This window comes from Microplitis demolitor, chromosome 7, assembly GCF_026212275.2.
Source record: "Microplitis demolitor isolate Queensland-Clemson2020A chromosome 7, iyMicDemo2.1a, whole genome shotgun sequence".
Lineage (NCBI taxonomy): Eukaryota > Metazoa > Arthropoda > Insecta > Hymenoptera > Braconidae > Microplitis > Microplitis demolitor.
This window is the reverse complement of record NC_068551.1, coordinates 13,116,724-13,144,004: the sequence shown is the minus strand read 5'-3', so window position 1 is coordinate 13,144,004 and position 27,281 is coordinate 13,116,724. Positions and strand designations below refer to the sequence as shown.

Sequence of the window (27,281 nt, the reverse complement as noted above, 5' to 3'; positions counted from 1 at the left end):
CATTTATTGAATATTTTAAATTTTGAGATTTATTGTAATCATTGCATTAGAAATTTTAATTGTAGAATATATAATAGTTGAATTCGTATTTACAACATTTTTTTTATTTCGAAAACCCTTCCAGATAATTACTCAGTGTGATCCCGGTCTATTGGTCGAAAGACTAGGGCCGAAAATAAAAATTATAATAACTTGTCCAACATCACAGTACAAGCTACTAGTTGGACATAACAATAGTAATAGTGGTCATGATGATGAAAATAACGACAACTAATATTTTTAGAAAATAAAGTATTCATTGATTCAAAATTATGAAATTTTACATAAAATAATCTGTTATCACGACATTCGTTCCTTTAAACTCATATATTTAACTTGGATTTAACTTAGAAACATGACAGTATGTTCTGTTTCCGCAAACTTCCTATTTTTGAAAAAAAATTGAACAATTTCAATTATAATTATCTTACTTATTTTTCACATAATATTTTTTGAAGTATAAATAAAAAAAAGTCATGAACAATAATTTACAAAAGAATACTAAATGATAAACTTTCAAGCAATATAATGATTCTATAGGCTATGTTGGATGATTATAATTAATTCAATTATTATAAGGCTATGATGAGACATAAAAATTGAATAATTTAAATAACTTAATATATATTTACTTGACATAGTAGAGAAAATCTTTTTTATTCTAGAATTCACAGTCACGAATTGAATAAATCAAAACTATTCGATTAAAAAGCAAATTTTTGTTGCACTTCTAGATAAATAATGCGAGAAGAGTAAGCATCCTTTGACAAACAACACAAACTTTGTGTTGATTTTATTCTTTCAGTATGTTATGGAATCTGATTAACACGATGTTTGTATTAGTAAGGTAAATGTCCCAATACCAGAACGACAAAGGGTATATGACTGATTTTTATCGTTTTAAAAATATTCAAATAAATTATAAACCAAAATAATTTATTACATCATATAGAATAGACACTTCCCAATGCAAAAATAATCAAACTAGTTCATTTTTCTTAAATTGAATGTAAAAAAAAAATTTTCTTCTATGACACCCAAAAGACCCAATACCGGAACGCTAAAATAGCCTTGTCCCAATACGGGAATTCGGTTGTCGTAATACCATAACAGTAAATAAAATAAGTTATTTTTTACATTTATTCATGGTGAAAATATTAATAATTATTAAATAATATTAATATAAAACGAGTATGAATGTAGCAGACATCAGACAACTTAAAAATTATAAATAAATAAGATAAATAATTAAAAAAATAATATTTACAAAAAAAGCACTATTATTTTTAAAATTTTTTGAATTTGCATTTTGTTCAGTCACGAGCTTGATTAATTTAAATCAAGCTTCGTGCATTTCCGCTCGGTTCGGAAGAAGCCGAGCTCGCTACTGACTGAAGGTCAGAATAGTGCCGGGTCACTCGCTATTTGGGCCCGGCACATACAATTTCTAACTCAGGATCGTGTCAAGACGTCCTGAGAACCCGCTACAAGCTGACCAATCACAAAATTCGTTTTATATTGGTCAGCCTATCAGAGAGCTCGCTATCAACTGATACCTGTTGGCGCGCTTTTAAGCCAATAGGAAAATTCGTTATATGCAGCAAAGCTGCCACGTCGACACCAAGCTCCTCGACGACTCAACGACGCTACCAATATTCATTCTACAACTATCTGTCTAACCGCTTCGCTCAGAGTTGCTACAACGTGTCTTTGCTAAGTGCAACCTCGTGCTTGAACCGCTTCGCTTATTATTCTTGTGTAATATTAAATCAAATCGCTACGCTAAATTATCCTCAATATTTAGACAGTACATCAAGGCTGCTATTTATTGAGAATAAATAAATTGTTCTTGTGACAATAATTAATTCTTAATTAATTATCATTGAATTAACCGCTACTGACCGCGTGTCAATTTTATACGTGACTAAAATCATTGAGTTGCATTCGCTATCGCGTATAAATTATCTAGTCGCATTCGCTCTTGTATATAATTCTCATAATTTTAAGGTGTAAATCAGTGTAAATAAATCTATAATTTATTTGGTAATAAAATCTGTGTAATTTTTAATTGTTTAAGTAACCTCGCCTAAACCAGATCCATTAGTTTATTCGCTCATTTTACATTTTGGTCCTTCGAGCCGGATCTGGCGAAATTTAAACAATTAAAAATTATTTAAAATTGAAAATCGGAAAAAAATTGTGAGAAAAAGTGTAGTGTCAGTTTGTGTCGTGAAAATCGCTAAGTGCCGTGGGCATTGCTGAGCACTGCTAGAGTGCTGCCCGGGGTGCGCAATATGTCCAACCGCTTGACTGACGCTGTACTCGCTACCCAAGGTGCCGCCGCCATTGACGCTGAACTCGCTATCCTGTCGGAGTTGTGGAACCGCTTCAATTCGACTCACGAGAGGCTATATGAAGATGTACCTGAGATCATTACCAACGAATATCATACAGGTAACGCTTATGAAACCGCTAACGTTGCTTATACCTCTCTTAGAGTGAAACTCAGCGCTGCTAGACCCGCTCCAGAGCCTGCTCATGAAGCCCAGCCTGCTAATCACGATCAGACCGCTTACTTTGGTGGAGTGCATAAATCTAACCTGCCGCAAATTAAACTGCCAACCTTCCAAGGGTCGTATGACGAGTGGGACTCGTTCAAGGACTTGTTCACGTCTCTCGTCATTAATGAAGATTCGCTAACTGGGTCTCAGAAGATGCATTACCTGAAGACGCAGGTAAAAGGTGAGGCTGCTGCACTACTCGCTAATCTCCAGATCACAGATGACGCTTTTTAACCCGCTTGGGAGTTGCTGAATACTCGCTACACAAATCCACGTCGATTGCTCGATATGCATATCGATGATTTGCTGGATCGCCAACCGCTAACTTCACACTCTGCTGCTGATTTGGATGCACTGTTACTCGCTAACAAGAAATCGCTGGACGCTATCGCTGCACTGGGAATTCCAATTGGTGAGTTGGACCCCTTTTTAATTCGTTTGACTGTTCGCTGCCTGCCTTCAGATCTGAGGGTGGAATGGATGGCTTCGCTTGGGTTATCCAAGGAGTTTCCCACTTACCAACAGCTGCACGACATGCTCAAGGCCAAGGTTCGTGCGTGGGAAAACTCAGAGATTGGCGCTAAAATAACCTCTACGCAGTCTAAGAGTACCAGTGAGAGACCACTATCACCAAAGTCTTACGCTAAGTCAGCCGCTACGAACAAAATAGTTAAGTTTGTGAGCAGTAAATCCGCTACTCCTGCTAGATCAACGCCATCTACATCCACTGGTTCCGCTAGCTACGTCGCTTTCACTCCCAAGGAGCGTACGAGTGAACCGGGCATGTGCCCAATCTGCAAGGAGAAGCATTTCGTTCTCTTTTGCCCCAGCTACCAGAAGGCGTCGCCACTGAACAGAAGAACTATTGTTCAGCATTTCCGATTATGCTTCAACTGTTTGGGACGCCACCGCTACGCTGACTGCAGGACTAAGCAGAAGTGCCGCCATTGTGGTCAGCCACATCACACGTCGACGCACCTTGACGATGGTGCTGCCGCTAAACCAGAACAGGACGCTCCTGTAGCTGACCCAGGTAACAAATAGTTCCAATTTTGGTAACTTTTGTTTTGAATTCGCTAACTTAGTCTGCTTTCAGCTCATTCGCTCAATGTTTTACTCGCTACCGCTACTGTTAAGTTGAATTCGCTAACAGGAAGTACATGTACTGCCCGTGTACTTATTGATCAAGGATCGGAGTTATCCTTCGTGACGCATTCGCTAATCAAGAATCTGGATATTCAACTCAGTAAAGCAGCTGTACCATTACGTGGGATTGGTAATGTGTCAGCTGGGCATTCGCTTGGGTCATGCAAGATGACGCTGCATTCGCTACACAACAACGCTTCTATTACTATCCAAGCTCATGTGCTTGCTCTATTGACGGTAAACTTACCGTCATTTACGCTAACTAAGAAGAAGAAATGGCCTAATCTAACTGGGCTACAACTCGCTGATCCAGACTTCTTGACATCACGACCTATTGACATCATTCTGGGTGCAGCACCAGCTGCACATATAATCAACGCTAAAATACGAAAAGGAAGTGACAATGACCCAGTCGCTCAGTCAACATCGCTTGGCTGGATCATATATGGATCTGTGGACACCGCTACAGCAAAATTGACCGCTTATGGTCATCATGTCGCTGTTGATGATCAACTACAAGACTTGTTAAGCAAGTTTTGGTACCAAGAAGAGCCACAGACAGAATTCGCTACACGCTATACTGAAGAAGAAGAAGAGTGTGAACAACACTTTGTCAATACACACTACAGACAGTCTGATGGTCGATATGTCGTTCGCTTGCCGCTTAAATCTTCGCCAAGTCAACTGGGTGATTCGCTCAGAGCTGCACAATACGCTTTACTAGGTCTTCGCAAACGATTGGAAGCTGATCCAGTCTACAAGAAGTTGTACTTCGACTTCTTGAAGGAGTATGAAGACTTGGGACACATGAAACGTCTGAAATTAAAGGAATTACCACCGAACAGCTACCTGTTGCCTCATCATGGGGTTCTGAAAGAGCAGAGCACTACCACTAAGCTCAGGGTGGTATTCAATGGGTCCTGGAAAACTACATCTGGCGTATCTGTCAACGAGATACTTCATGTGGGCCCAAAGATTCAAGTTGACATCAGTGATGTACTTATTCGCATCCGCTGCCATCGCTATCTATTCGCTACTGACGTAACAAAAATGTTTCGTCAGATTGCAGTTGACAAGGAAGATCATCATCTACAGTGCATACTCTGGTTTGACGAAGATGACATCCCAATAGTATTTGCACTCGCTACTGTTACTTATGGAACAATATCGGCTCCATATCTCGCTGGAAGAGCACTCTTACAACTCGCTGAAGACGAAGGGAATAAATTTCCGAAGGCTGTCGAACGGCTAACTAACACACGCTATGTTGATGACATCTATGGAGGTGCAGATGAACTTGCTGAGGCAATCCAAGTTGCTCTCGACACAAAAAATATGTTTGCCACAGGATGTTTTCCGCTTGCCAAGTGGGCAAGTAATTCAACTGAATTACTCTCTCAAGTCGCTCCAAGTGAAACCCAAGAAGATACACCAAGAGAGCTTGGGGATACTACAGTAAAAGTGCTCGGGCTAACCTGGAATTCAACACAGGATAAATTCCAGTTCGGCTATTCGCTTCCAGAAGCATCACCAACAACTAAACGCACAATTTTATCTGAAATTGCTCGCTTGTTTGACCCACTGGGTTTTTTGGCACCGATCATCGTGAGAGCCAAGATGTTCATGCAGAAGCTCTGGCTGCAGAACTTTGACTGGGATGCTACGCTATCACCGTCGCTTCTTCAAGAATGGAATTTGTTTCAAGATGAACTACATCAGATCTCGAAGATTCAGATACCTCGCTGGAATCATGTTAAAAATGGTGTATCAATTGAATTACATGGATTCTCTGACGCTTCACAACTCGCTATGGCTGCTGTAGTTTATCTAAAAGTTACTGACGCTACTGGACGCTCCAATATCTCGCTAGTGTGTGCCAAAACACAAGTTGCACCACTGAAGCCTATAACTATACCAAGAATGGAGCTCAATGCCGCTGTCTTACTCGCTCAACTGGTACTCTACGTCAAGAAGGTTTTGAAACTTGAAAACGTTCCAGTCTTCATGTGGACAGACTCCGCTGTATCCTTAACGTGGATACGAAACAACCCAGCTAGATAAAAAGTCTACATTCGCAACAGAGTTACCAAGATTCAAGAATCGCTACCAAGTGTCAACTGGGATTTTGTTCCTGGAAAACTTAACCCAGCTGACTGCGCTTCAAGAGGTTTAACAGCAGCCAAACTAGAACAGCATTCGCTATGGTGGACGGGACCAAAGTGGCTCAGTCAATCAAAAGATAACTGGCCATCTTTTGATATCCCTACGCAGACGGTATCACATCTTGAAGAACGTCCAGGTCTGGTTTTTACCATCTTCAAGGCAGATTCACACCCGCTATACACGCTACTAGAAAAATTCTCTAAGTTGTCACTTTTACTTCGCACGCTTGGAATCTGTCTTCGTGCCATCGCTAAATTTAAAAAAGTGCCACAGTCCACACTGGACACACCACTCTCTACAGTTGACCTGGAACTCGCTAAGACTTTGCTGATCAAGTATACGCAAAGTCAGTACTATTCGCAAGAGCTGAAGCTATTGAAAGATGGTGATTCTCTACATCGAAATCATCATCTCGCTAAATTGATCCCCTACGTCGACTACAACAAAGTACTCAGAGTCGGCGGTCGCTTGAAGAATTCGCTGCTGGATGATGAACAGAAGAACCCAGCCATTTTACCAAGATCATCACGCTTAAGTACGCTATTGATAGATCATTCGCATCAAAGAACATTCCACGGGGGAACTCAATTGACTCTCGCTGATCTACGGAGATCTGTCTGGATAGAAGGTGGTCGAGTTCCAGTCAGATCACACATTCTTCGCTGCGTCGTGTGCACGAGACATAGAGGTGTTCGTGCACAACAATTAATGGGACAATTGCCATCCGCTCGTGTAAGACCATCTAAAGCATTCTTACACACTGGAATAGACTACGCTGGGCCAGTAACACTGAAGACTTTCCAAGGTCGAGGTGCCAAAACCTATAAAGGATGGATCGCTGTGTTTGTATGTCTCGCTACGTCCGCTATACACATTGAAATTGTCACCGATTACTCTACTGACGCTTTCGTCGCAGCATTTAGAAGATTCACTAGTTGAAGAGGCGCCTGCAGTATCCTATACTCGGACTGTGGTACAAATTTTGTAGGAGCAGACGCCACGCTAAAGAAAGAATTCGCAGCAGGATCGAGACAACTAAAGGAACTTCAGTATTTACTCGCTACAGATGGCACAGACTGGAAGTTCAACCCACCAAGCGCTCCTCACTTTGGTGGCAAGTGGGAAGCAGCCGTAAAGTCAATCAAGTTCCATCTCATACGAACTATTGGTGAATCGCTATTGACTTACGACCAACTCGCTACAGTTTTAACACAGATTAAGGCTGTGTTAAATTCAAGACCGATCGCTCCGCTATCTGAAGATCCTGTAGATTTAACCGCGTTAACTCCTGGACATTTTCTCATCGGTGAACCGCTAATCGCTGTACCTGGGCCCTCGTTACTGGAAAATAATTCAGCTACGTTGTCACGCTGGCAACAATTACAACAAATGTTCCAGAGATTTTGGAGTAGATGGTCATCAGAGTACCTGCAACGTCATCAATCTATTTCGAAATGGCATAATCCGCAAAACAACATCAAAGTGGGTTCATTAGTCTTGTTGACTGATGAAAGATTCCCACCATCGAAATGGCCGCTTGCTCGAGTACTCGCATTACATCCAGGCAGAGATGGCCTGACTCGAGTAGTCACGCTGAAGACCGCTACCACGGAACTTGTACGACCAATCGCTAAGCTGTGTGTAGTACCAGTGCACTCTCCAGAAGACAATCCAGTCGACACAGTCGCCAGCGCTGGGGAGAATGTTCAGTCACGAGCTTGATTAATTTAAATCAAGCTTCGTGCATTTCCGCTCGGTTCGGAAGAAGCCGAGCTCGCTACTGACTGAAGGTCAGAATAGTGCCGGGTCACTCGCTATTTGGGCCCGGCACATACAATTTCTAACTCAGGATCGTGTCAAGACGTCCTGAGAACCCGCTACAAGCTGACCAATCACAAAATTCGTTTTATATTGGTCAGCCTATCAGAGAGCTCGCTATCAACTGATACCTGTTGGCGCGCTTTTAAGCCAATAGGAAAATTCGTTATATGCAGCAAAGCTGCCACGTCGACACCAAGCTCCTCGACGACTCAACGACGCTACCAATATTCATTCTACAACTATCTGTCTAACCGCTTCGCTCAGAGTTGCTACAACGTGTCTTTGCTAAGTGCAACCTCGTGCTTGAACCGCTTCGCTTATTATTCTTGTGTAATATTAAATCAAATCGCTACGCTAAATTATCCTCAATATTTAGACAGTACATCAAGGCTGCTATTTATTGAGAATAAATAAATTGTTCTTGTGACAATAATTAATTCTTAATTAATTATCATTGAATTAACCGCTACTGACCGCGTGTCAATTTTATACGTGACTAAAATCATTGAGTTGCATTCGCTATCGCGTATAAATTATCTAGTCGCATTCGCTCTTGTATATAATTCTCATAATTTTAAGGTGTAAATCAGTGTAAATAAATCTATAATTTATTTGGTAATAAAATCTGTGTAATTTTTAATTGTTTAAGTAACCTCGCCTAAACCAGATCCATTAGTTTATTCGCTCATTTTACACATTTTTTAAAATTTTATATTATTTATTATTTACTCGATTTATTAATAATTTTAAATTTCTCTGATGTGTGCTATCCCTGATTAAAAACTCTGATTGAAACTGATTGAAACTCAATCAGAATTCTATCAGTTTCAATCAGAAACGAATTTTCAATCAGAAATGTTCGGGAGCGTTCGAGCGTCCTGATTGACTTTCTATCAGATTCTATCAGAAAAAAATATTTAGTATTTTCTGATTGAAACTGATTGGATTTTTTTCTATCAGTTTCAATCAGAAAAAAATAATTTTAATTTTCGATTATTTTCCGATTGAATCTGATTGAAACTGATAGAGAAAAATCCAATCAGTTTCAATCAGATTCAATAAGGAAATAATAATTTTTAAGAAATAATTTTCTGATTGAATCTGATCGAAACTGATTGGATTTTTTTCTATCAGTTTCAATCAGTTTCAATAAGAAAATAATAATTTTTAAGAACTTATTTTCTGATTGAATCTGATTGAAACTGATTGGATTTTTCTCTATCAGGTTCAATCAGATTCAATAAGGAAATAATAATTTTCAAAAAGTTATTTTCCGATTGAATCTGATAGAAACTGATTGAGAAAAATTCAATCAGAAAATAATAATTTTTAAAAAATTATTATTGTAATAAAAATTCGTATAACGACAATGTACAGAGAAATCGAGCTTCAATGTAATATTAAGCATCAAAATAATTTTTTTTTCTCTAAAGTAAGTATTTAATTTGTAGATAAAAGTAAAAGTCAACGTCAGGGTTGAAATTATAACTTTTTTTTTATTGAACCTCAAAATTATTCGGTTGCATACAAATATCCCTGATTAAAAACTCCGATTGAATTCGATTGAATCTGATTGAAACTCAATCAGAATTCTATCAGTTTCAATCGAAAACGAATTTTCAATCAGAAACGTTCGGGAGCGTTTCAGGCCTCCGATTGAATTTCAATCAGATTCAATCGGAAAAAAATATTTTTTATTTTCTGATTGAATCCGATTGAAATATTTCAATCAGTTTCAATCAGATTTAATCGGAAAATAATAATTTTTTAAAAACTACTTTCCGATTGAAACCGATTAAAACTGATTGAGAAAAATTCAATCAGATTCAATCGGAAAATAATAATTTATTTCTTGATTTTATCTCGATTGATCAATTTTTTATTTCTCCGTGTAGAATGTTCTACTTGATTTTAAACTATCTTCCTGATGAGCTAGATATAGCTAAATTCCTTAGTAAAAATGAAACGAGGCACTGGCTAGCGTCTCGCTAGCGTCGCTAGAATCAATGCTAACGGTAGATGACAGACAAGGTGGCCCTCGTTTATTTTTAATAGGGGTATGCGTATTATCTACGAGATACGAGTAGTTTAACATTAGACAGTATAAAAATTGTAAGCTTAATATAGTATAAATCCTTTCTACTGCAGAATGTTCTACTGATTGCATCTTATAAACAGTGCACTTTAGCAATATCACCCTGTTTAGGAAATCTCATAGATTCTCATACATTCCCATAGAGATTTTATGAGAATGAATGAGTTCTATAAGAAGTGATATATGGTTAAGTATAGGGCCTTATACATACAGCTATAAGAATCTCTCGGATTTTTTTAGCAGTGGAGTATAATAAACAATTCCGTAGAGGACGAAATTTTCTAAAAGATGGGTGCTATGCATCTTTTTCGTACGATGAGCCGTTTTTTTTTCACTATCAACAAAATTATATGAAACAAGTGAAAAATAGACTTTCGAAGCAGATAGAATCGACATAGATCGAGTTAGAGCAATTTGTTTTATAGACTTTCAAATCCAACAAATTCTCTGCAAATTAAAACTGGTTTTAAAACGATAGCTTAAACTTTGGCTAAGTTATAGCAATTTAAAAAAAAAATGTTATTCAATTAACATACTTTTTAAGTGAAAAAATTTGATACTCGAGAGAAAGTACTTTAAATTAAATTTAAGAGCTGAAATTATCAGGGAATTTTTTTCTCAATATAAACAACAAAATTTTCTTGTGTCGGCTAGAAAAAAAAAATGTCGGTTCAAACGAAGCGGATTCAATTGAAAAATAATAATTCATACATCGATTATTTTCCGATTGAATCCGATTAAATCCGACAGGAAATTTTCAATCAGTTTCAATCGGATTCAATCGGAAAATAACAATTCAGATAGTATTGATAATTATTAAAATTTGGGCAGATATGAATTTCATTTATCATTAATTCAGCAATTTTTTAAATATCCGAGTATAGAATTTTATCTGTCTTTCCAATTTAATCAATTTTATAGAAAGTTAAAACAAGCATTTTTCAGGATTATATAAAAACTTTTTTTAAAAAACTGTATTGATTGAGTTTAAAACTATCACGAAAATAAAAGGAAACATCAATAAAAAAAAAAATATATATATATATATATATATATATATATATATATATATATTTATTTAGTTGGTTAAAAAAAAAAAATTTTTTTTTTTGGTATCCAAAAATTGAAAGTTTATCTAAAAATACCAATTTCGGTACCAATCCAAGCTCTTAATAATAATGCTACGTTTCGCGTCAATCAATTTTTCTATTTTTTATTTAAATAACACGGGAAAAAAACTTTTTATTTTTTAGAATTTTCTAACTTACAAGCGAATCAACGAATTATTATGCACCATAGATATTTTTGTAGGATATTGAATGCTCTACAACAAAAGTCTCATCATTTTTAGATAAATCTAACTGTTCAAAAGTTATTTGAACTTAAAGTCAAATTTATAGAAAATTTTGAGATCTTCTTACTTTTCCGACGAAACTATCAGTTTTATCAGAAAATCTCATAGAAACATTTTTGTAGGTAATTTCATTTCTCAAAATTTATTATGAATAAAGTTTTTCAAAATTTCGCTTTTTTTTTTTTTAGTTATTTTCATTTCAATGTCAAGCTCTTAAAAAAATAGTTTTCTGATTGATTTTTTATAAACTCTAATATATATTTTTTGTATTTTAACTTATATTTTTTCAATAAATTTTTTTCATGGGGGTGTTTAACGCAAGGATTTTCGTATGCTCCAACTAATAGAAAAAAAAATTGCTTGAACCAAGAGAAAAATTTCTTAGGAGAAAAGATATATGTAGAGGAGAGGAAATTCACCAGTCCTAGGCAATAGCAGTGGGAGTAGTTCGGTGCTCGCCATTAGATAGCGCCTACCACTTGTGAAGTGTCCCTGGTAAGAAACGTAGTTCAGACGTATTATATTCCAGACTTGGAAGCAATTCTGACACGAGCACTCTTCTGTTCTTTGACAGAGTGACAAGTGCTATTTTTGGTGGTAATATAGTATATCCTATATTACTTCATGACATGAAATCGAATTGTTAATATAGATTCAACGAAGATTTTAATATATTTGATTTTTTAATTTTTTACCATTTAATAATATATAAAATTATTTTTTCCCGGGAATCGGTAATTTTTGATTAATTTACAATCGAAACCTTCCGGAAATATCTGATTAAATCCGATTGGAACTGATTGAAAGTCAATCATAAATTTCCGATTGACTTTTAATCAGTTTCAATCGGATTCAATCGAAAACTTCCGAATGATTCTGATTGAAAGTTAATCAGAAATTTCCGATTGACTTTTAATCAGTTTCAATTGGATTCAATCGGAAACTTCCGAATGATTCCGATTAAAACTATACCGGTGCGTAATAAGGCCTAGCTAAGGGAGATTTTGAATAGAATCGAAAATATTGCATTTAATTATCGAAATGTACCTTTAATCTTTATTTCAATACATTAGCCATAAAATATAATGATGTAATAGTAATTTATACTATAAATAATAAAAAAATTAACCTTTTACAAAAATCATACGAATAGGCCTTATTTTACTACGGTAGGGTAATAAGGCCTACGGGTTAAACAAACTGGAATAGTTTAATTATACTTAATAAAATTGGTATTAGAAATGAAATATCACTTAAATTTAGCAATACTTTTTTATAGACAGAAGACTAGATTGTTTTGCTCAACAGCACTTAAAACTATCAGTATTCTTTTTAAGAGTTAGAAGATCAGATTGTTTTTTAAGATTTCTTCTGCACTACGACATCATATAACGGATAATGAAATATAGAAGACAGGGAACGTTGTATCAGGACTCAATAAACTTGTCGTAACATCTCTATGCAAGACCCTTCTACAAAAGTAGCCTTTAGCGGAAGCGGTTATTTTAAATATCATTTCTGTCACTTAGGCCTTATTACCCGCGGGTACCTTATTATACTTTAGACAATTCTAAAAATAATACCTACTTACATCTTGGATCTTATTGATATTACCTCTTAATGCTTTCGATGAACCTATGTATAACATACATCAAAAGTCAATTGATACTTAAGTTAAAAAAATAGATGAATACTTCAAAAACATTGATCAAACTGATTCATTTTATTTATTCATTACAGTATCAAGTATATGATTTAAATAACATATATATCTAAATCAGTAAGAAAAATAAAAATGTTTAATTTTCGTATAAAACTCAGATATTCGTGTATAATTAGACAAAAAAACTCTGTATTTAATGTCTTATTTGCAGTAGAACCCCGACAGTTCGACGATCCAGGAGCCTTACCTGTGTTTAAATATTATTGGATCTCACTAAATATGACTACATATAGACACACATTTTTGGATATAGTCATAAATTCTTGGATATACGTATATCTACTTGCCCGATAAAAAATGTTTGCATCCAACAAGATATGTCTGGATCTAGCAATATCTGTTTATATCCAAATACATCCGAATACCTGATCTTGCTGGATATAAGCATATATAATTATATCTGCTCAGATATAATCATATATAAGCAGATATAGAGATGTATTGAGATTGATATCTAAGTAAATATACGCATATCTACGCATATATAATTATATCTGCTTAGATCTAATCATATATAAGCAAATATAGAGATGTATTAAGATTGATATCTAAGTAAATATATGCATATCTAAGCATATATAAGTATATCTGCTGAGATCCAACTACATATAAGCAGATATAAGAATTGATATCCATGCAGATATGCTTATAGCAAAGCACATACAAGTATATATAGTTATATCTGCTCAGATGCAACTATATATAAGTAGATATAAAGATTTATATCCAAGCAGATATACTTATATCCAAGCATATATAAGTACATGGAGTTATATCTGTTCAGACCCAACTGTATGTACGTGGATATATAGATGCAAAAATAATTCATATCCAAACAGATATACGTATATCCAAGAATTTATGACTATATCCAGAAATGTGTGTCTATATGTAGTCATATTTGGTTAGATCCAATAATATTTAAATACAGGTAAGGCTCCTGAATCGTTAAACTGTCGGGGTTCTACTACGAATGAGACATTAAATATAGAGTTTTTTTTTATTAATTATAAACAAATATCTGAGTTATATATGAAAATTAAAAATTTGTATTTTTCTTACTGGTTTTGATATATACGTTATTTTCAAATCATATACTTGATATTGTAATGAATAAATAAACTACAGTCGAGTCTCGTTATGAGTCCGCTCGTTATGAGTCCGTGAACCAGGATTTCCACGGAAGACCTTCCCCCTCCACAACGTGAAAAAAAAATTAATTTCAGAGTCTCGATATGAGACCGTATATTCATGAAAAGAAATTAAGTGTTTATTTATCATATTAGTCCTATTTACATATAAGAAACATAACACTCAAGCCAAACGGACTCATAACGAGATACTGGAAACAATCACGTACACACTCACACGCTTAAAAAGTAGGGGAAGTTCAACTCACGACTGTCGCCTGCGCTGACAGAGTGGGGGTACACAAATTCTTAGAATTATATTCCCCTACACCACTTTATGCGGGTTCATAACGAGACTCGACTGTAAATCAGTTTGATCAATGTTTCTGAAGTATTCAACTATTTTTTTTGACTTAATTACCAATTGACTTTTGATATATGTTATACATAGGTTCATCAAAAGCATTAAGAGGTAATAGCAATAAGATTCAAGATGTGAGTAGGTATTGTTTTGAGAATGGTCTAAGGTATAATATATTTATACATACATTCATTAGAATGCAGTGAAACTTCTTTATATATATGTACTTAAATCTATGTAGATTTCTTTAAAGATTGACATTTACGCAGATCTGCTTGGATACACTTATATATTCGTGGATATAGCTAGATCTGTTAGGATATACTTGGATATAGTGAGATCTCTTTGGATATTGTCAGATCTGCTTGGATCCGCTTGGATCGCGCCAAAATTTGGATCCAAGCATATCTGGCTGTTTGGATCCAATCATATACCCGGGTCGAAAAATTTGATCTGTTTTTAATCAACTAGAAATTTTAAGTTATTTTTATTCAATTTTATTTTTTATTTATATTTAATTAATATGTGAATTTTAATCTAGTTTTGCCCTTACTATTCCGTATTTAGACTATTTTCAGACTTATTTTCAATAATTTTCGGTCTGTTTTTATTCTTATCTAGATCAAAATCAGACTTTTTCTGTCAATTATTTTTAGTACGTTTTTGTTTTAATCTAGATCAAAATCAGACTTTTTCTGTCAATTATTTTTAGTCTGTTTTTATTCTAATCTAGATCAAAATCAGACTTTTTCTGTCAATTATTTTTAGTCTGTTTTTATTCTAATCTAGATCAAAATCCGACTTTTTCTGTTTATTATTTTTAGTCTGATTTTGATCTATATTTGATCAAAAACAGATTAAAATTTTTTTATATAAATATAATGATAAGTAATATAAACAAAAAAATTAATGAAAGTTTGATATTTTTTTACACATTGATAGAAAATAATATTTATTTAATAAATAAATCAGCTTCAATTAACATATAGATATTACCTAAAAAAAATTTAACTTTATTCTTTTTCTTTTCTTCTGATAGTGCATCCTAGTAACTGAGACTTTCTTTGAACATACACTCTGAGAAAAATCAACTATTTTCCTCTGGCTTCTTCTACCTCCAACTCATTCAGTTCCTTATCATCATCTGTTAAATATTTTTATAAATACAGAAATTTATTATTATAAGTTTATATTCAAAATGGAAGAGAATTTTAATTTAAAAAAAAAATTACGTGACTAATTTTTTTTTCAATTCTTTGCTTCATTAAAAGCGTTATATAAAAGCAATAAATTTGAATTCAAAAAATAATTAAAAAAAAAATTAATATTACCATTTATGGACAAAATTAATTACTACATGATTTATTAAAAATAACAAGAATGAATAAAGTTCAATTAAACGTACTGCTCATGGAAATTTATTCGGGAACATCTAGACATAGTGGATTATTTAAATTTTCTTGAAATTTAAAACGTGCTGTTGCTATTTCGTATTACAATGTCACAGAGGAATATTTTGATACGGTTTTTAATGTCAGAATATTTTTCGACTTTATTTAGTGAATTGAAGAAATTTTTGTTGAGATTTTAACTCCAATTTAACTACTTTCGTTAAATATTATTAATATTTTATCGACAACTAAAAAATATAGCTGTCAGATAATCATTAACCGCCGACATTTTTAAACAAAAGACACTAAGTAAATAGTAAACAAAAAAAAATCCATTCTAGATCTTAGAATACTTTTTATAAATTTTTTCTAGGCATAAATGAAATTATTATAAGTCCACGATTTAATTTAGTTTTGTCCTTGCACAATTTCAAAACCAAAATTTTTCTAAGTTCCAGAATTAGTCTAATTTTGTCCTTCTGTATCGCAGTTGTTTTTTAAAACAGCAGATCAAAAACAGCTTAAAATTTTTATAAAAGATCAAAAACAGATCAACTAGTTCAAATACAGACCAATTAGTCCAAATGCAGTGCAGTTAGACTAAAATAAGACCAAATATTTCGACCCGGGTACGCTTGGATCTAAACATTTTTTATTGGGCATGAATATAAATTATTTTTGCATCTATATACCTACATACATACAGTTGGGTCTGAGCAGATATAACTCTATGTATTTATATATGCTTGGATATAAGTATATCTACTTGGATATGACTGAATTTATTAAATTATTACTGACTCGACTGACTAAATTATTAATTCACGACTTCTCAACAAAACAAATATTATTTTACAAACAAAATAGTTAACCCGACAATTAATAAAACGACTCGACTTACTCCAACAATGTCCAATTCAAACCAGTCCTTCCTTCCACCGATCTTTTATCTCCATGATTAAAATCTCCAACCAGTTCCTTCCAAGTTCGCCAATCCATTCCAAGCCTTCCAAATAAACCAGGTCCAATCCACAACAATCACTAATATAATAAATTAATTTAATTAAACTTAAGTAAAATAAGCTTCCACATGAGGTGGGCTTATATGCTCTCGGCCCATTTACGAATATGGATATCAGTACGTGTCGTAGTAAAAGTAGATAGTAGTAGTAGTGGAAACCAAGGTGTTAGTGATTGAGCACGTCCGTCCACGGCGGTTGCTGCGAGCCAAGAGACCGAAAGCTCGTCGTCTCTAAGCCTCGTACCTCTCCACTCAGGAGGAGGGTTAGTCAACCCCTAAAACCAAAAGTCGAAAACTCGACTGTAGCGACCCCGGCGCATCAGTGTCTGTATTTTCTGCAATATTGACAGTTATTGAAGAAGGAGGGCGGATCTTTTGGCGTGAGTCGAAATTAAATTTAAATTAAAATGCGGCAACATTCCACCCCGTTACAAACTATATATACTTGCATATGCTTTGATATAAGCATATCTGCGTGGATATCAATTTTTATATCTGCTTATATGTAGTTGGATCTCAGCAGATATACTTATATATGCTTAGATATGCATATATTTACTTAAATATCAATCTTAATACATCTCTATATCTGCTTATACATGATTAGATCTGAGCAGATATAATTATATATGCTTATATTTAGCAAGATCAAATGTTTGGATGTATTTGGATATAAACAGATTCAGACATATCTGGTTGGATCCAAACGTTTTTTATCGGGCCGTTTCTTGTTCAAAGCTTCCCCAATAGTTTACTTAACATAAATAATTTATTTAAGCTAATTATTAAAATTCGCGGTTGGAAATTTTTTTTTTTATTTTTAATTAACGATGTTCAAAGCTATCCCCCTTTCCCCTATAGATAGACAAATCGAATAAAAGAAGAAAATAATAGAGAAAAAAATAGCCGCATTTAGTTATAAATTTATTATGATCCAGAAGTTAACGGAGACTTGGAAATATTCGAATTTTTTAACTTCCCGCTAAGAAAATTGAAAATTTTCAAAAGTTCGGGAAGTTATTGGTTCCGGTCTGATTTTCGAACACCGAATTTCCATCAGATTTTGACGTTTCGAGGTTCTATGTGTGTATGTACGTACGTATATATGTATGTAAATATCTATAACTCTTGAACAGATGAACCGATTCTGATTGTTAAGGTGTTATTTATAACTAGAAGGCCTGGCTGGCTAGCTCTTGTCCTGGTCACGGTTACTTATAATTAACTTAATTTATTTATTTTGTGAGCTGAGGGGGAGGGGGCTTGCCTCGTTTCCCTTGAAATTGGCGCTTATAAATTATAAAAGGAAAAGAATGCCTGGTGGTTTGTTCAGTGAAAGATTTTGTTTTGCATTATCGAAGAGAAAATATTACATTTATTTACCCAAATACCCATTTACAATATGAAAGTTTCCCCAATAGAATTAATTCGAATAAGATTTATAGCAATTAAGTATTAAATAAATTTTACGTGAGAGGAGGCCAAGTATGATTTTGATTTGGGGAAGACTGAATCTCACTTACGTTATATCTTACTGCATGCTCTATTCCCGTAGTTGTAGATGGAAGATGATCCTCAATAAGCCTAGGCAGCAAACGTGGTAGCAACGGTGTAGGCCCAATCTTCGGTGGTAGAAAATTGTAGGAAACGAACAGCAACGATGTAGCAACACTCACAAATTTTATCGGCACAATTCAATTTTAACTTTAACTTTACTAAATGACTGCGTGTAAAAATTGACTCGAAATGTGGTCAATTAGAACGTTCTTTAAATAAATGTTTTAAAGTAATCACTGCGGCTATTAATATTGGACAAACAAACTCAAGTATATAGAATTAAATAAAATGATCACTGGACTAAAAGACTAGATATGACTAGACTTATCGTTAGGCCGACTCAAGTAAATTACAATGAGCTCTGATTGTAGAGTAGGAACCTCACTAGGCGTTATCAGTCCACTACCCTACCGGTCCACTCTGGGTGGTAGCCAGGGCCTAAGTCCTCGAGTAACTGTTTGCTGACCCTTTTAAAGGAAAGTTCTGAGGGCGTGAAACTACCCCACTATTGTCTCAAAAGAATTCGATCTACGGAGCCTCTGACCTGGCCCCGGGTGACTAAAGAGTGACAATTAACCCTTAACGGCCACACCTCACCCAGGCCACATAACGGCCACACGGGGTAACTTCCTTTTTTTTAAAGTTTTTTGACCTATTTATTTGGAAGGTATAAGACCTCTAATTCCACTTTTTTTGAGCCTGGGGTGACTAGTCACCCCATGTGGCTGTTGAGGGTTAACATACAATTATTCAAATAGATGGCCATAGGGTCAACTAGACTTCGGCGCTTGATTTTCAAGTCGAAACGCACTGTTACACAATTGACGTGGCTTGTTAATATCTAAAAGCCGTGGAAAATTGAGCTTGATCGATCAAGTGCGTTCGAAGATATTCCAAAAATAAAATTTTTTCAAAAATGTTTTTTTTTTGACAACTTTTAATGTGCTCGATGGATCGATTCCAAAATCTAATCAGCTCTAAAACTTTATGCCACGTCGAGTGCTACCTCAACCATCAAAATCGGTTCATTAGTTCAAGAGATATCGTTGGAGAAAAATGGTAAAAAACGTTATTTTTTGGAAACAAAGGCATACAACAGTATTTTCGAGCTCGAAAATGTATTCTCACCAATGTTTTTGAGCTCAAAGAGCTCGAAAACAGCGGAAAGTTTTAGGGCTGGCCTGCAGAGTCAACTGATAGAATGATTTCTGTTCTTTTTCAACAAGTCTATTTAGTCCTTCGGCTGAAAAGGAGAGCCCGTATACGTTCGCTATCGCGTATATATCTAGTTGCATTCACTATTCAGTATTTTTCTCACAAATTTTTTAGTGTAAATATTGTAAATAAATCAGCTAATTTATTATCGTTAATTATTGTGTGAATTTTAATTATTGAATTATCCACACCTTCGACAGAATCCTTTTGCGCATTCGCTCAATTTTACCAATTTTGTTATAGTTATTTGTAAGTTTAGTAAATATTCGGATACATGTGTATTTTATTTATTATAAATCCAGCTATTTTAGGAATTCCCGAGGGAAACTTTGTCTGTTTTTTTCTGATTTAATTAATTTTATAAAAGCTTAAAACTGTAAAATTTTTTAGAATCATGAAAAACAGAAAAAATAATTAAATCAATAGATGTAAGAATTAAATAACGTTCAATTTAAAAACTGCATTACTTGAATTTAAAACTATTGCAAAAATTAAAGAAAACATCATCTGAATTACAATTCCAATAATAAATATTTGATAGTTATTACAATTTAAAATAAAATATTTTTAAATTAAGAAAACATGATGGTTTACAAATAAAGACAAAATTTTTTTTATTATAAATATCGAGCTCTTCTAAACTTTTAGTATTCAATAAAAAAATTTTTTTAAGCTTAGTCTTGAGTATGTATAGCACTGAATAGCTTTAAGTAAAAGAATAAATTTCTACTTCCAAATGCGTATGGTGGCCGAGTGGGCTAAAGCACATGACTCGAACTGCTCTCAACTGAAGGGTCGGCAGTTCGAGTCCCATCATACGTCAAAAAAAATTAAAATTCCTTCTTTACCAAAGTTTAAATAAGTGAAATTCAACCCTCCAGAGGGTTAAGTAAGTCGTACAAAAGAGTTGAATAATATTTTTTACCAAGGAAAATTATTTCTTGAAAACCCAAGAAAGAAAATACTTGGGCTGAGAATCAAATCACTTCAAACTAAGAAAAAAAATCTGGGCGTCGGTTGGCCCTGCGGGCCAGCCCCACAACTTCCCGCTCAAGGAGCTCGAAAACATTAGTTCGGATGTATTTTCGAGCTCTTCGAGCTCGAAAATGCTATTGCGTGCGGTTGTTTTTTTACGATCTTTTCAAGCTCTAGCAAGTTACGTTTTATACTGAAGTTTGAAAATTTAAGAATATAGAATCATTAATAAAGAAGCAGTTTTTAACATTTAATTTCCGATTATGTTTAATAAAATCAGTGTATTGAGGCAAAAATCAATGTCAGGGATCTAAATCAAGATTTGAATAAGTTTTGACTTGTCAGACACAATAAAATATGAAATATCCGAGAAAAATAATAAAAATTGCGTTTTTTCAATTTTTTTCTTGACAATATGATTTAAACTAAAAAACAAGTTAGATAACATTATATTATATGACGATCGAAAAAAACCCATAAAGAGGAAAAGTTGGTGTTATTTTACACATAAGCATATTTTAGTACATTATATTATGATTTATCTGAAAAAAATAACATAAAATGTTTTTTTTTTAATTTTTCAACGCCGATATCTTTTGAACTAATCCACCGATTTTAACGCTTGAGCTAGTAATCGTCGCGTTTCATTGAATTCTAGAGCTGATTAAAATTTGAAATCGACCGGTATAGCTGTTTCGAAGATATTGGGAAAACCCCGTTTTTTACCATTTCTTTCTCCAACAATATCTCGTGAACGAATGAACCGATTCAGATGATTAAGGCGGCAATTGTCATATTTCATTGAGTTCTAGAGCTGATCAGGTTTTGGAATTGTTTGGTTAAGTAATTTCAAAGATATTCGCAAATAACTGTTTTTGATTATTTGTTTCTCCCGCGATATCTCTCGAACAAATCAACCGATTGAGATGACTAAGGCGGCAATCGACGCGTTTCATCAAATTCTAGAGCTGATTAGATTTTGAAGTCGATTGTTCAATTTGTTTCTGAGAAATTATTAAAAACCTAAAAAAAATTTTTTTTTTTTTGCGTAATTCGCAAATATTTTCGAGTCTACTTGATCAAATGATCTGAAAGTCTTAGAAAAGTTGGTAGCCAATAAGTTCTTTCGATTGCCACCTCAACTATCCAAATCGATTCATTAGTTAAAATGTTACAACGGGTTTACATATATACACACACACATACATACATACACTCGGATATCATTCTGAAAATAGTCAGAATAGCTTCCTAGGATCTCAAAACGTCGACATCTTATGAAAACTCGATTTTCGAAAATCGGGGTGAAAACAATAACTTCCCGAAATTTTTTAAAATCGTCGATTTTCTTAGCGGAAAATTTAAAAAGTTTCTAAAAATTTCATGTAAATATAATTTAATCCAGAGCCTAACACACTCTAAAACCAAGTGTGTTACAAGTCTATTATTTTGACACATATTTAATGTGCTCTATGTTTAAGGCCATAAGCAAAACTGTAATTTTTTGTAATCATTTAAAACACGTTCCACGGAGTATTAAACATCTATTGATTGCTTATAGCGTTTCTATGTTATTTAGAAAGTGTATACAGAGAGTGATATTGAATATTTTACGTGAGCAATAACTGATACTGATGGCGATTTTTCTGAATTAAAATTTTTAAATTTTCATACAGCTGTTTATGACCGCAGTTAACCCGATGAGCTTACCATAATATTTTAATGTCATCATTTTTGTCAAAGGCGTCCGACTCATAAAAATTTAGTTTCTACCCTATCAAAAATAAAAACTTGTTTAATAACTATAAATTGATAGTTGTTTAGTAGTTACAATGGACGCTTACTAAATGATTTTATAATGGTTTTCCAACTTATATCAAGTAAACTTTAAATAAACTGTAAAAAATTGTCATTATGTTATAAGAACACCATCACTTTAATCGATAGAAAAAGATGTTGATCTGTTATCTATTTACTTTTTTAAGACTCAGTTTAAACTACAATGAAAGCTGTATAAAGTTAGGCAGGTTTTCATTCTTACTATTATTAGCGGTTTATGAGAAAAATAAGACAGAACTACGATATCTTTATGTAGTTTTTACTTGCTGAATTCGCTAAGAAAAAAAAATATGATAAAAGCATTTGTTGCAAGAAAATAATATTTATTTTTTTTATCTAATGTTATCAATACTTACGTATAGTGAAAAAATTGAATTTGCTTCTCTATGAAAATTTTTTACTAACCATTGGCTAAAAATACCGATAATTAAGTAATTATATTTTTTAAATCATTTGGAAAATAATAATTAATAATTACCAAAATAATTGATTAGTTAATGGCTTTCATCGATGACAAATCAAAAAAACAAATATTTTGAGAGTATTACAAATATTCAAATTGATAGCTATCAAAGTGTTTGAAAACTTATAATGGTCGCATTATAAAAAAAGCTCTCAAACTTTTTCGATGATAAGCAGAACTTCAGGATAATTTTTTTGATTTCATTATCATTGAAGTCCATTGAATAAAAAAAATTTCACCTTAAATTATTAAACAGTAAGTCAAAAATTTCAATTTCCTTTTTTTAATTCTGTTACGTCCAGATTATTGGACTTAATTTAATATTTATTTTAGTCGAAGCCAATGGTTTATTGACTGGGAATCTGTGAAAATATTTGTCTGGGTTAATCATTCATCAAAACTTGAGTTACAATTAAATATTTATATATTGAGACCAAAAAATAGTTTTACAATTTAAAAGTTTTACAAATTAAAATTTTAATACTATGAATACGATAACTTGAGATTATTCTATAAAAGTATTAGGTGGCTACCTGCCGATGCTAATTACTACGCGTTCGAAATTATTATTATGTGGCTACCAGCCGACACTAGTTACCACGAATTTAAATTTATACTGAGAGGTTAAGTGGCTACCAGCCGACACTAGTTCGTATAGTTCGAATTTTATTATAAAAATCATACGATTGATTTCAATAACTCAAAGACTCATTAATTTGAATATAAAATAATTTGTTTCGTATAAAAAGTAAATTACTTAAGAATAAAAAAAATTACCTGGAGTCGCAGCAACTGAATAGATTTCTTGTTGATTACACTGATTCTAATTTTGTTAAATGAGCGAATAAACTGAGTGGATCTGGTTTAGGCGTGAGGAATTAAACAATCAAAAATTACACAGTTATCAATTAATAAATAAATGAGAGATTTATTTACACTATGTACACTGAAAAATTGCAAGAAATTATGTTTAATAGCGAATGCGACAAAACAGACACGCGATAGCGAATGCAACTTTACTGATAAGATTCACGTATAGAATTGACACGTGGTCAGAGCGATTACCTAAGCGGCAATTATTTATAATATAATTATAAATCACAATTAATTAATTTACTCTCAGTAAATAGCAGCCTTAGTATACTGACTAAATAAAGAGAGAAATTAGCGTAGCGGGTTGATATAATATCACACAAGAATTAATAATCGAACCGGTTTCAAGAGCACGATGTAACAAGTAGCAAAGCACGTTGGAGAATCATTATGGTAGCGGCGTTGAGTCGTCGAGAAGCTTGGTGTCGACCTGGCAGCCTTGCTGCATATAACGAATTTTCCCCTTGGCTTAAAAGCGCGCCAACAGGTAGCAGTTGATAGCGAACTCTCTTATTAGCTGACCAATATAAAACGAATTATGTAATTGGCCAGTTTGTAGCGGGTTCTCAAGGCGTCTTGACACGGTCCTGAATTAGAAATTGTATGTACCGGGCCCAAATAGCGAGTGACCCGGAACTATTCTGACCTTTAGTCAGTAGCGAGTTCGTTAACTCCCGGACTTAGCGGAAATGCACGAAGCTTGATTCAAATTAGTCAAGCTCGTGACTGAACAAATTTGCTATTTGTGTTATATAATTTTATTTTATTGTTGAATTTACTTCCTTAGACAATTACTAATTGAATTGATATTAATAAAAATTACTCGTGAAATATTGAATAAATTTAAATGTGAAGACACTTGTAAAATAACTCGATAAACGTAGGTGTGAAGACACTTGTAAAATTGATTGGATGAACTAACGTGTGAGGACACGTGTATAACACAAAAAGGACTAGTGCTGAGCTAGTGTGTAAGTTAAGTGTGTGGACACTTAAGTTTTCCTGTTCTACTGAACCGGAACTAAACTGGACTGAGCCGAACAGCGTTGATTTTCAGTTCAACGACACTTTTTATAATTTCTCATTTGGTCTATTCGATGTATTGTTTTGGGGGAAGACTGTGTCCAATCGGAGCACAGTTCTTATGGGTCCTTTCCCTTTCTCTATGATTTTCACCTTAGGAAAGTAGTAAAGGCACACCCCGATGTGGGCCTATGTGCGTACGCACCCACACATACACCCACATGTACAATACAATATTTTAAATTTATTTATAATAATCAAAATTTATTTATTGTGATAGTTTACATTTATTTATAATTTAAATTTTACTTATTGTTATAGTTTAAATTTAATTGTTACAATAATTTAAATTTTACTTATTATAATTGTTATAATAATTTGAATTTATTTATTATACTTGGTAATAAATTTTATCGATTGGCGCTGATCCTATTTTATTTATTTATAGTTAATAATAATTTGAATTTATTTAGTTCAAATTTATTTATTATTATACGTTTTATTTATTTAGATTTTTAATATTTCTTTACTTATTCGAGATTATTTATTGAATTTTTAGTTATTCTTTTATTTGAATGCTTCTTTGTCTATTTAAAAAAATTATTGCTTTTAGAAATTGCTTATGGAATTTTATTTCCTTAATGACTCTTTCGTCATAAAAATCTATTTTTGTCTATTTGCTTATTGATACCGAGATGTCTCGACAAAAGTGCACTCCAAGTGAAAGTAAGGGATTAAGATTGTGTATAGATTATTTATTTACTTATAACTAAGATTTATTTACGGCTTACTTATTCCACTTACACTTTTGTTGATAATTATTTTGGTTTTTCTATGGAAAGTGTTTCCAGATGGCCTCTGGGCCTTTACAATTACCTAAAGGATCGTTAAAATTACATTCATTTGTTTGCTCTAGCATTTCAACAAATGTCTAAGCAAACAAGTCTAAATCTTTTAAAAGCATTTTATGTCTTATCGCTCAGAATTTTATAAATAGAAATAATAAAAATAAAATCTGGTCGTCGGCTAAATTTTAATTTAGGAAATAAACGTTAAATAAAATGTAGCAATAAAATATTAAGTTCAGCATTTAGCTAGACGTAACAATTTTTTTTATTCAAAAACCATATTTTATTGAAAAAACTAATGATTAATTTTCTAATTACTGTTCTATACAGAAGATCATTTTGAACAAATCAAGTCAAATTAAATAAGTTATTAAATTAAATAGATCATTTTCAACAATTTAATTAAAGTCAAAAAACGAAAACATGTTTTAATTTGATTTAGTCAATAATTTGTAACAATTGAAAAATTAGAACATGTTTTAATTTAACTAATAAATAATAATTGAGTGAGGCATTATTGCAAAGTTTACTCCTGATCACTGCGGTATGATTCAACAAACTCGGCGACAGAATCGTTCAACAACTCTATTAAGTCATCTTTCTCATTCTCTTCTCCGTCTTTTAGGTCGCTATCGATAATTTCCGCTTCTTCGATTTCTTGAGAGACTAAAAATCGATTCATCACATCTGGATTGGCGCTTTTAGTTGTTTTGAGTCTGTCTCCTGCCCATCGACGGATATTAGCAATGGGGTTATTCTCTCCATCCAAGCGTAGTCTTTTGTGGCGTTGTAGTTTTTCAAGAATTGCTAAAAATTAATGATAAGCAAAAATAAATTTCTGAGTTATTAAACTTTTTTTAATCTTGAAGTAAATTCAAGAATTCACTCCAGCTATTTATGCTCAACTTAAATTAAAAACAAACAATTAAATCATAAAATGAATGTTGGTGATTATTCAAACTAATATTTTGTTACAATTAACGAGTTAATAAAATATAGCTATACTTAAATAGAAAAGCAAACGATTTGATCTTGTTAATATTGAGAATTACTGAAATGTTTGATTGAATAACTTAATTTTGAAAAATTAACTCCCCTACTTACTAATGAACAAATACCAAAGATTATTTGTAGTTTATTTCAAATTATTTAATTTTTAGTAATAAAAAGTATTAACTTTTTTTCAAAGCCAAATATCTGAACGAAAAAATTGACGAGGAATCGAAAATAATCTATTTTTTGTGATATCAAATGTAAAAATATACTATAAGATCCATGGACTGGAAAAATATTTAGCTGAAAGATGTAAAATATAAAAACTGATATTTCTATTCCTTCATGACTTCTTTCTATTACGATCTATTACGATATTGCTGTTTGAAAACTATTTAAAAAATCCGGGCGTTGGTTGGCTCTGCGGGTCAGCCCCAAAACTTCCCGCTGTTTTATATTAATGTGACTATATTTTCGAGCTCTTCGAGCTCGAAAATCTTATTGCATGCGATTGTTTTTTTATGAGGTTTTCAAACTCTATCAAGTTACACTCTATGCTTAAGTTCAAAAGTTTAAGAATCGAAAATCATTAATGAACAAGCGGTTTTTAAATTTTAATTTCCGATTATGTTCAATAAACTATATGTATTAAGGCAGAAATCAATGTCAGTGATCGAAATCAAGATTTAA

At 33.1% G+C, this 27,281-nt stretch overlaps 2 protein-coding genes across 2 annotated transcripts in view; both read left to right on the top strand.

Moving 5' to 3' along the window:
- The window catches only part of LOC103578210 (protein madd-4), a 754,919-nt gene that overhangs the window by 77,079 nt on the left and 650,559 nt on the right, over positions 1-27,281 (top strand). The window lies entirely within an intron of this gene.
- On the top strand, positions 2,334-2,834 carry LOC128668244 (uncharacterized). The gene has a single exon (XM_053740755.1). It carries the CDS (start codon positions 2,334-2,336, stop codon positions 2,832-2,834), a length of 501 nt encoding a protein of 166 aa, XP_053596730.1.

What these genes read in the sequence shown, in the direction of transcription:
- LOC128668244 (XM_053740755.1), top strand. Translation starts at nt 2,334, where the DNA reads ATGTCCAACCGCTTGACTGACGCTGTACTCGCTACCCAAGGTGCCGCC.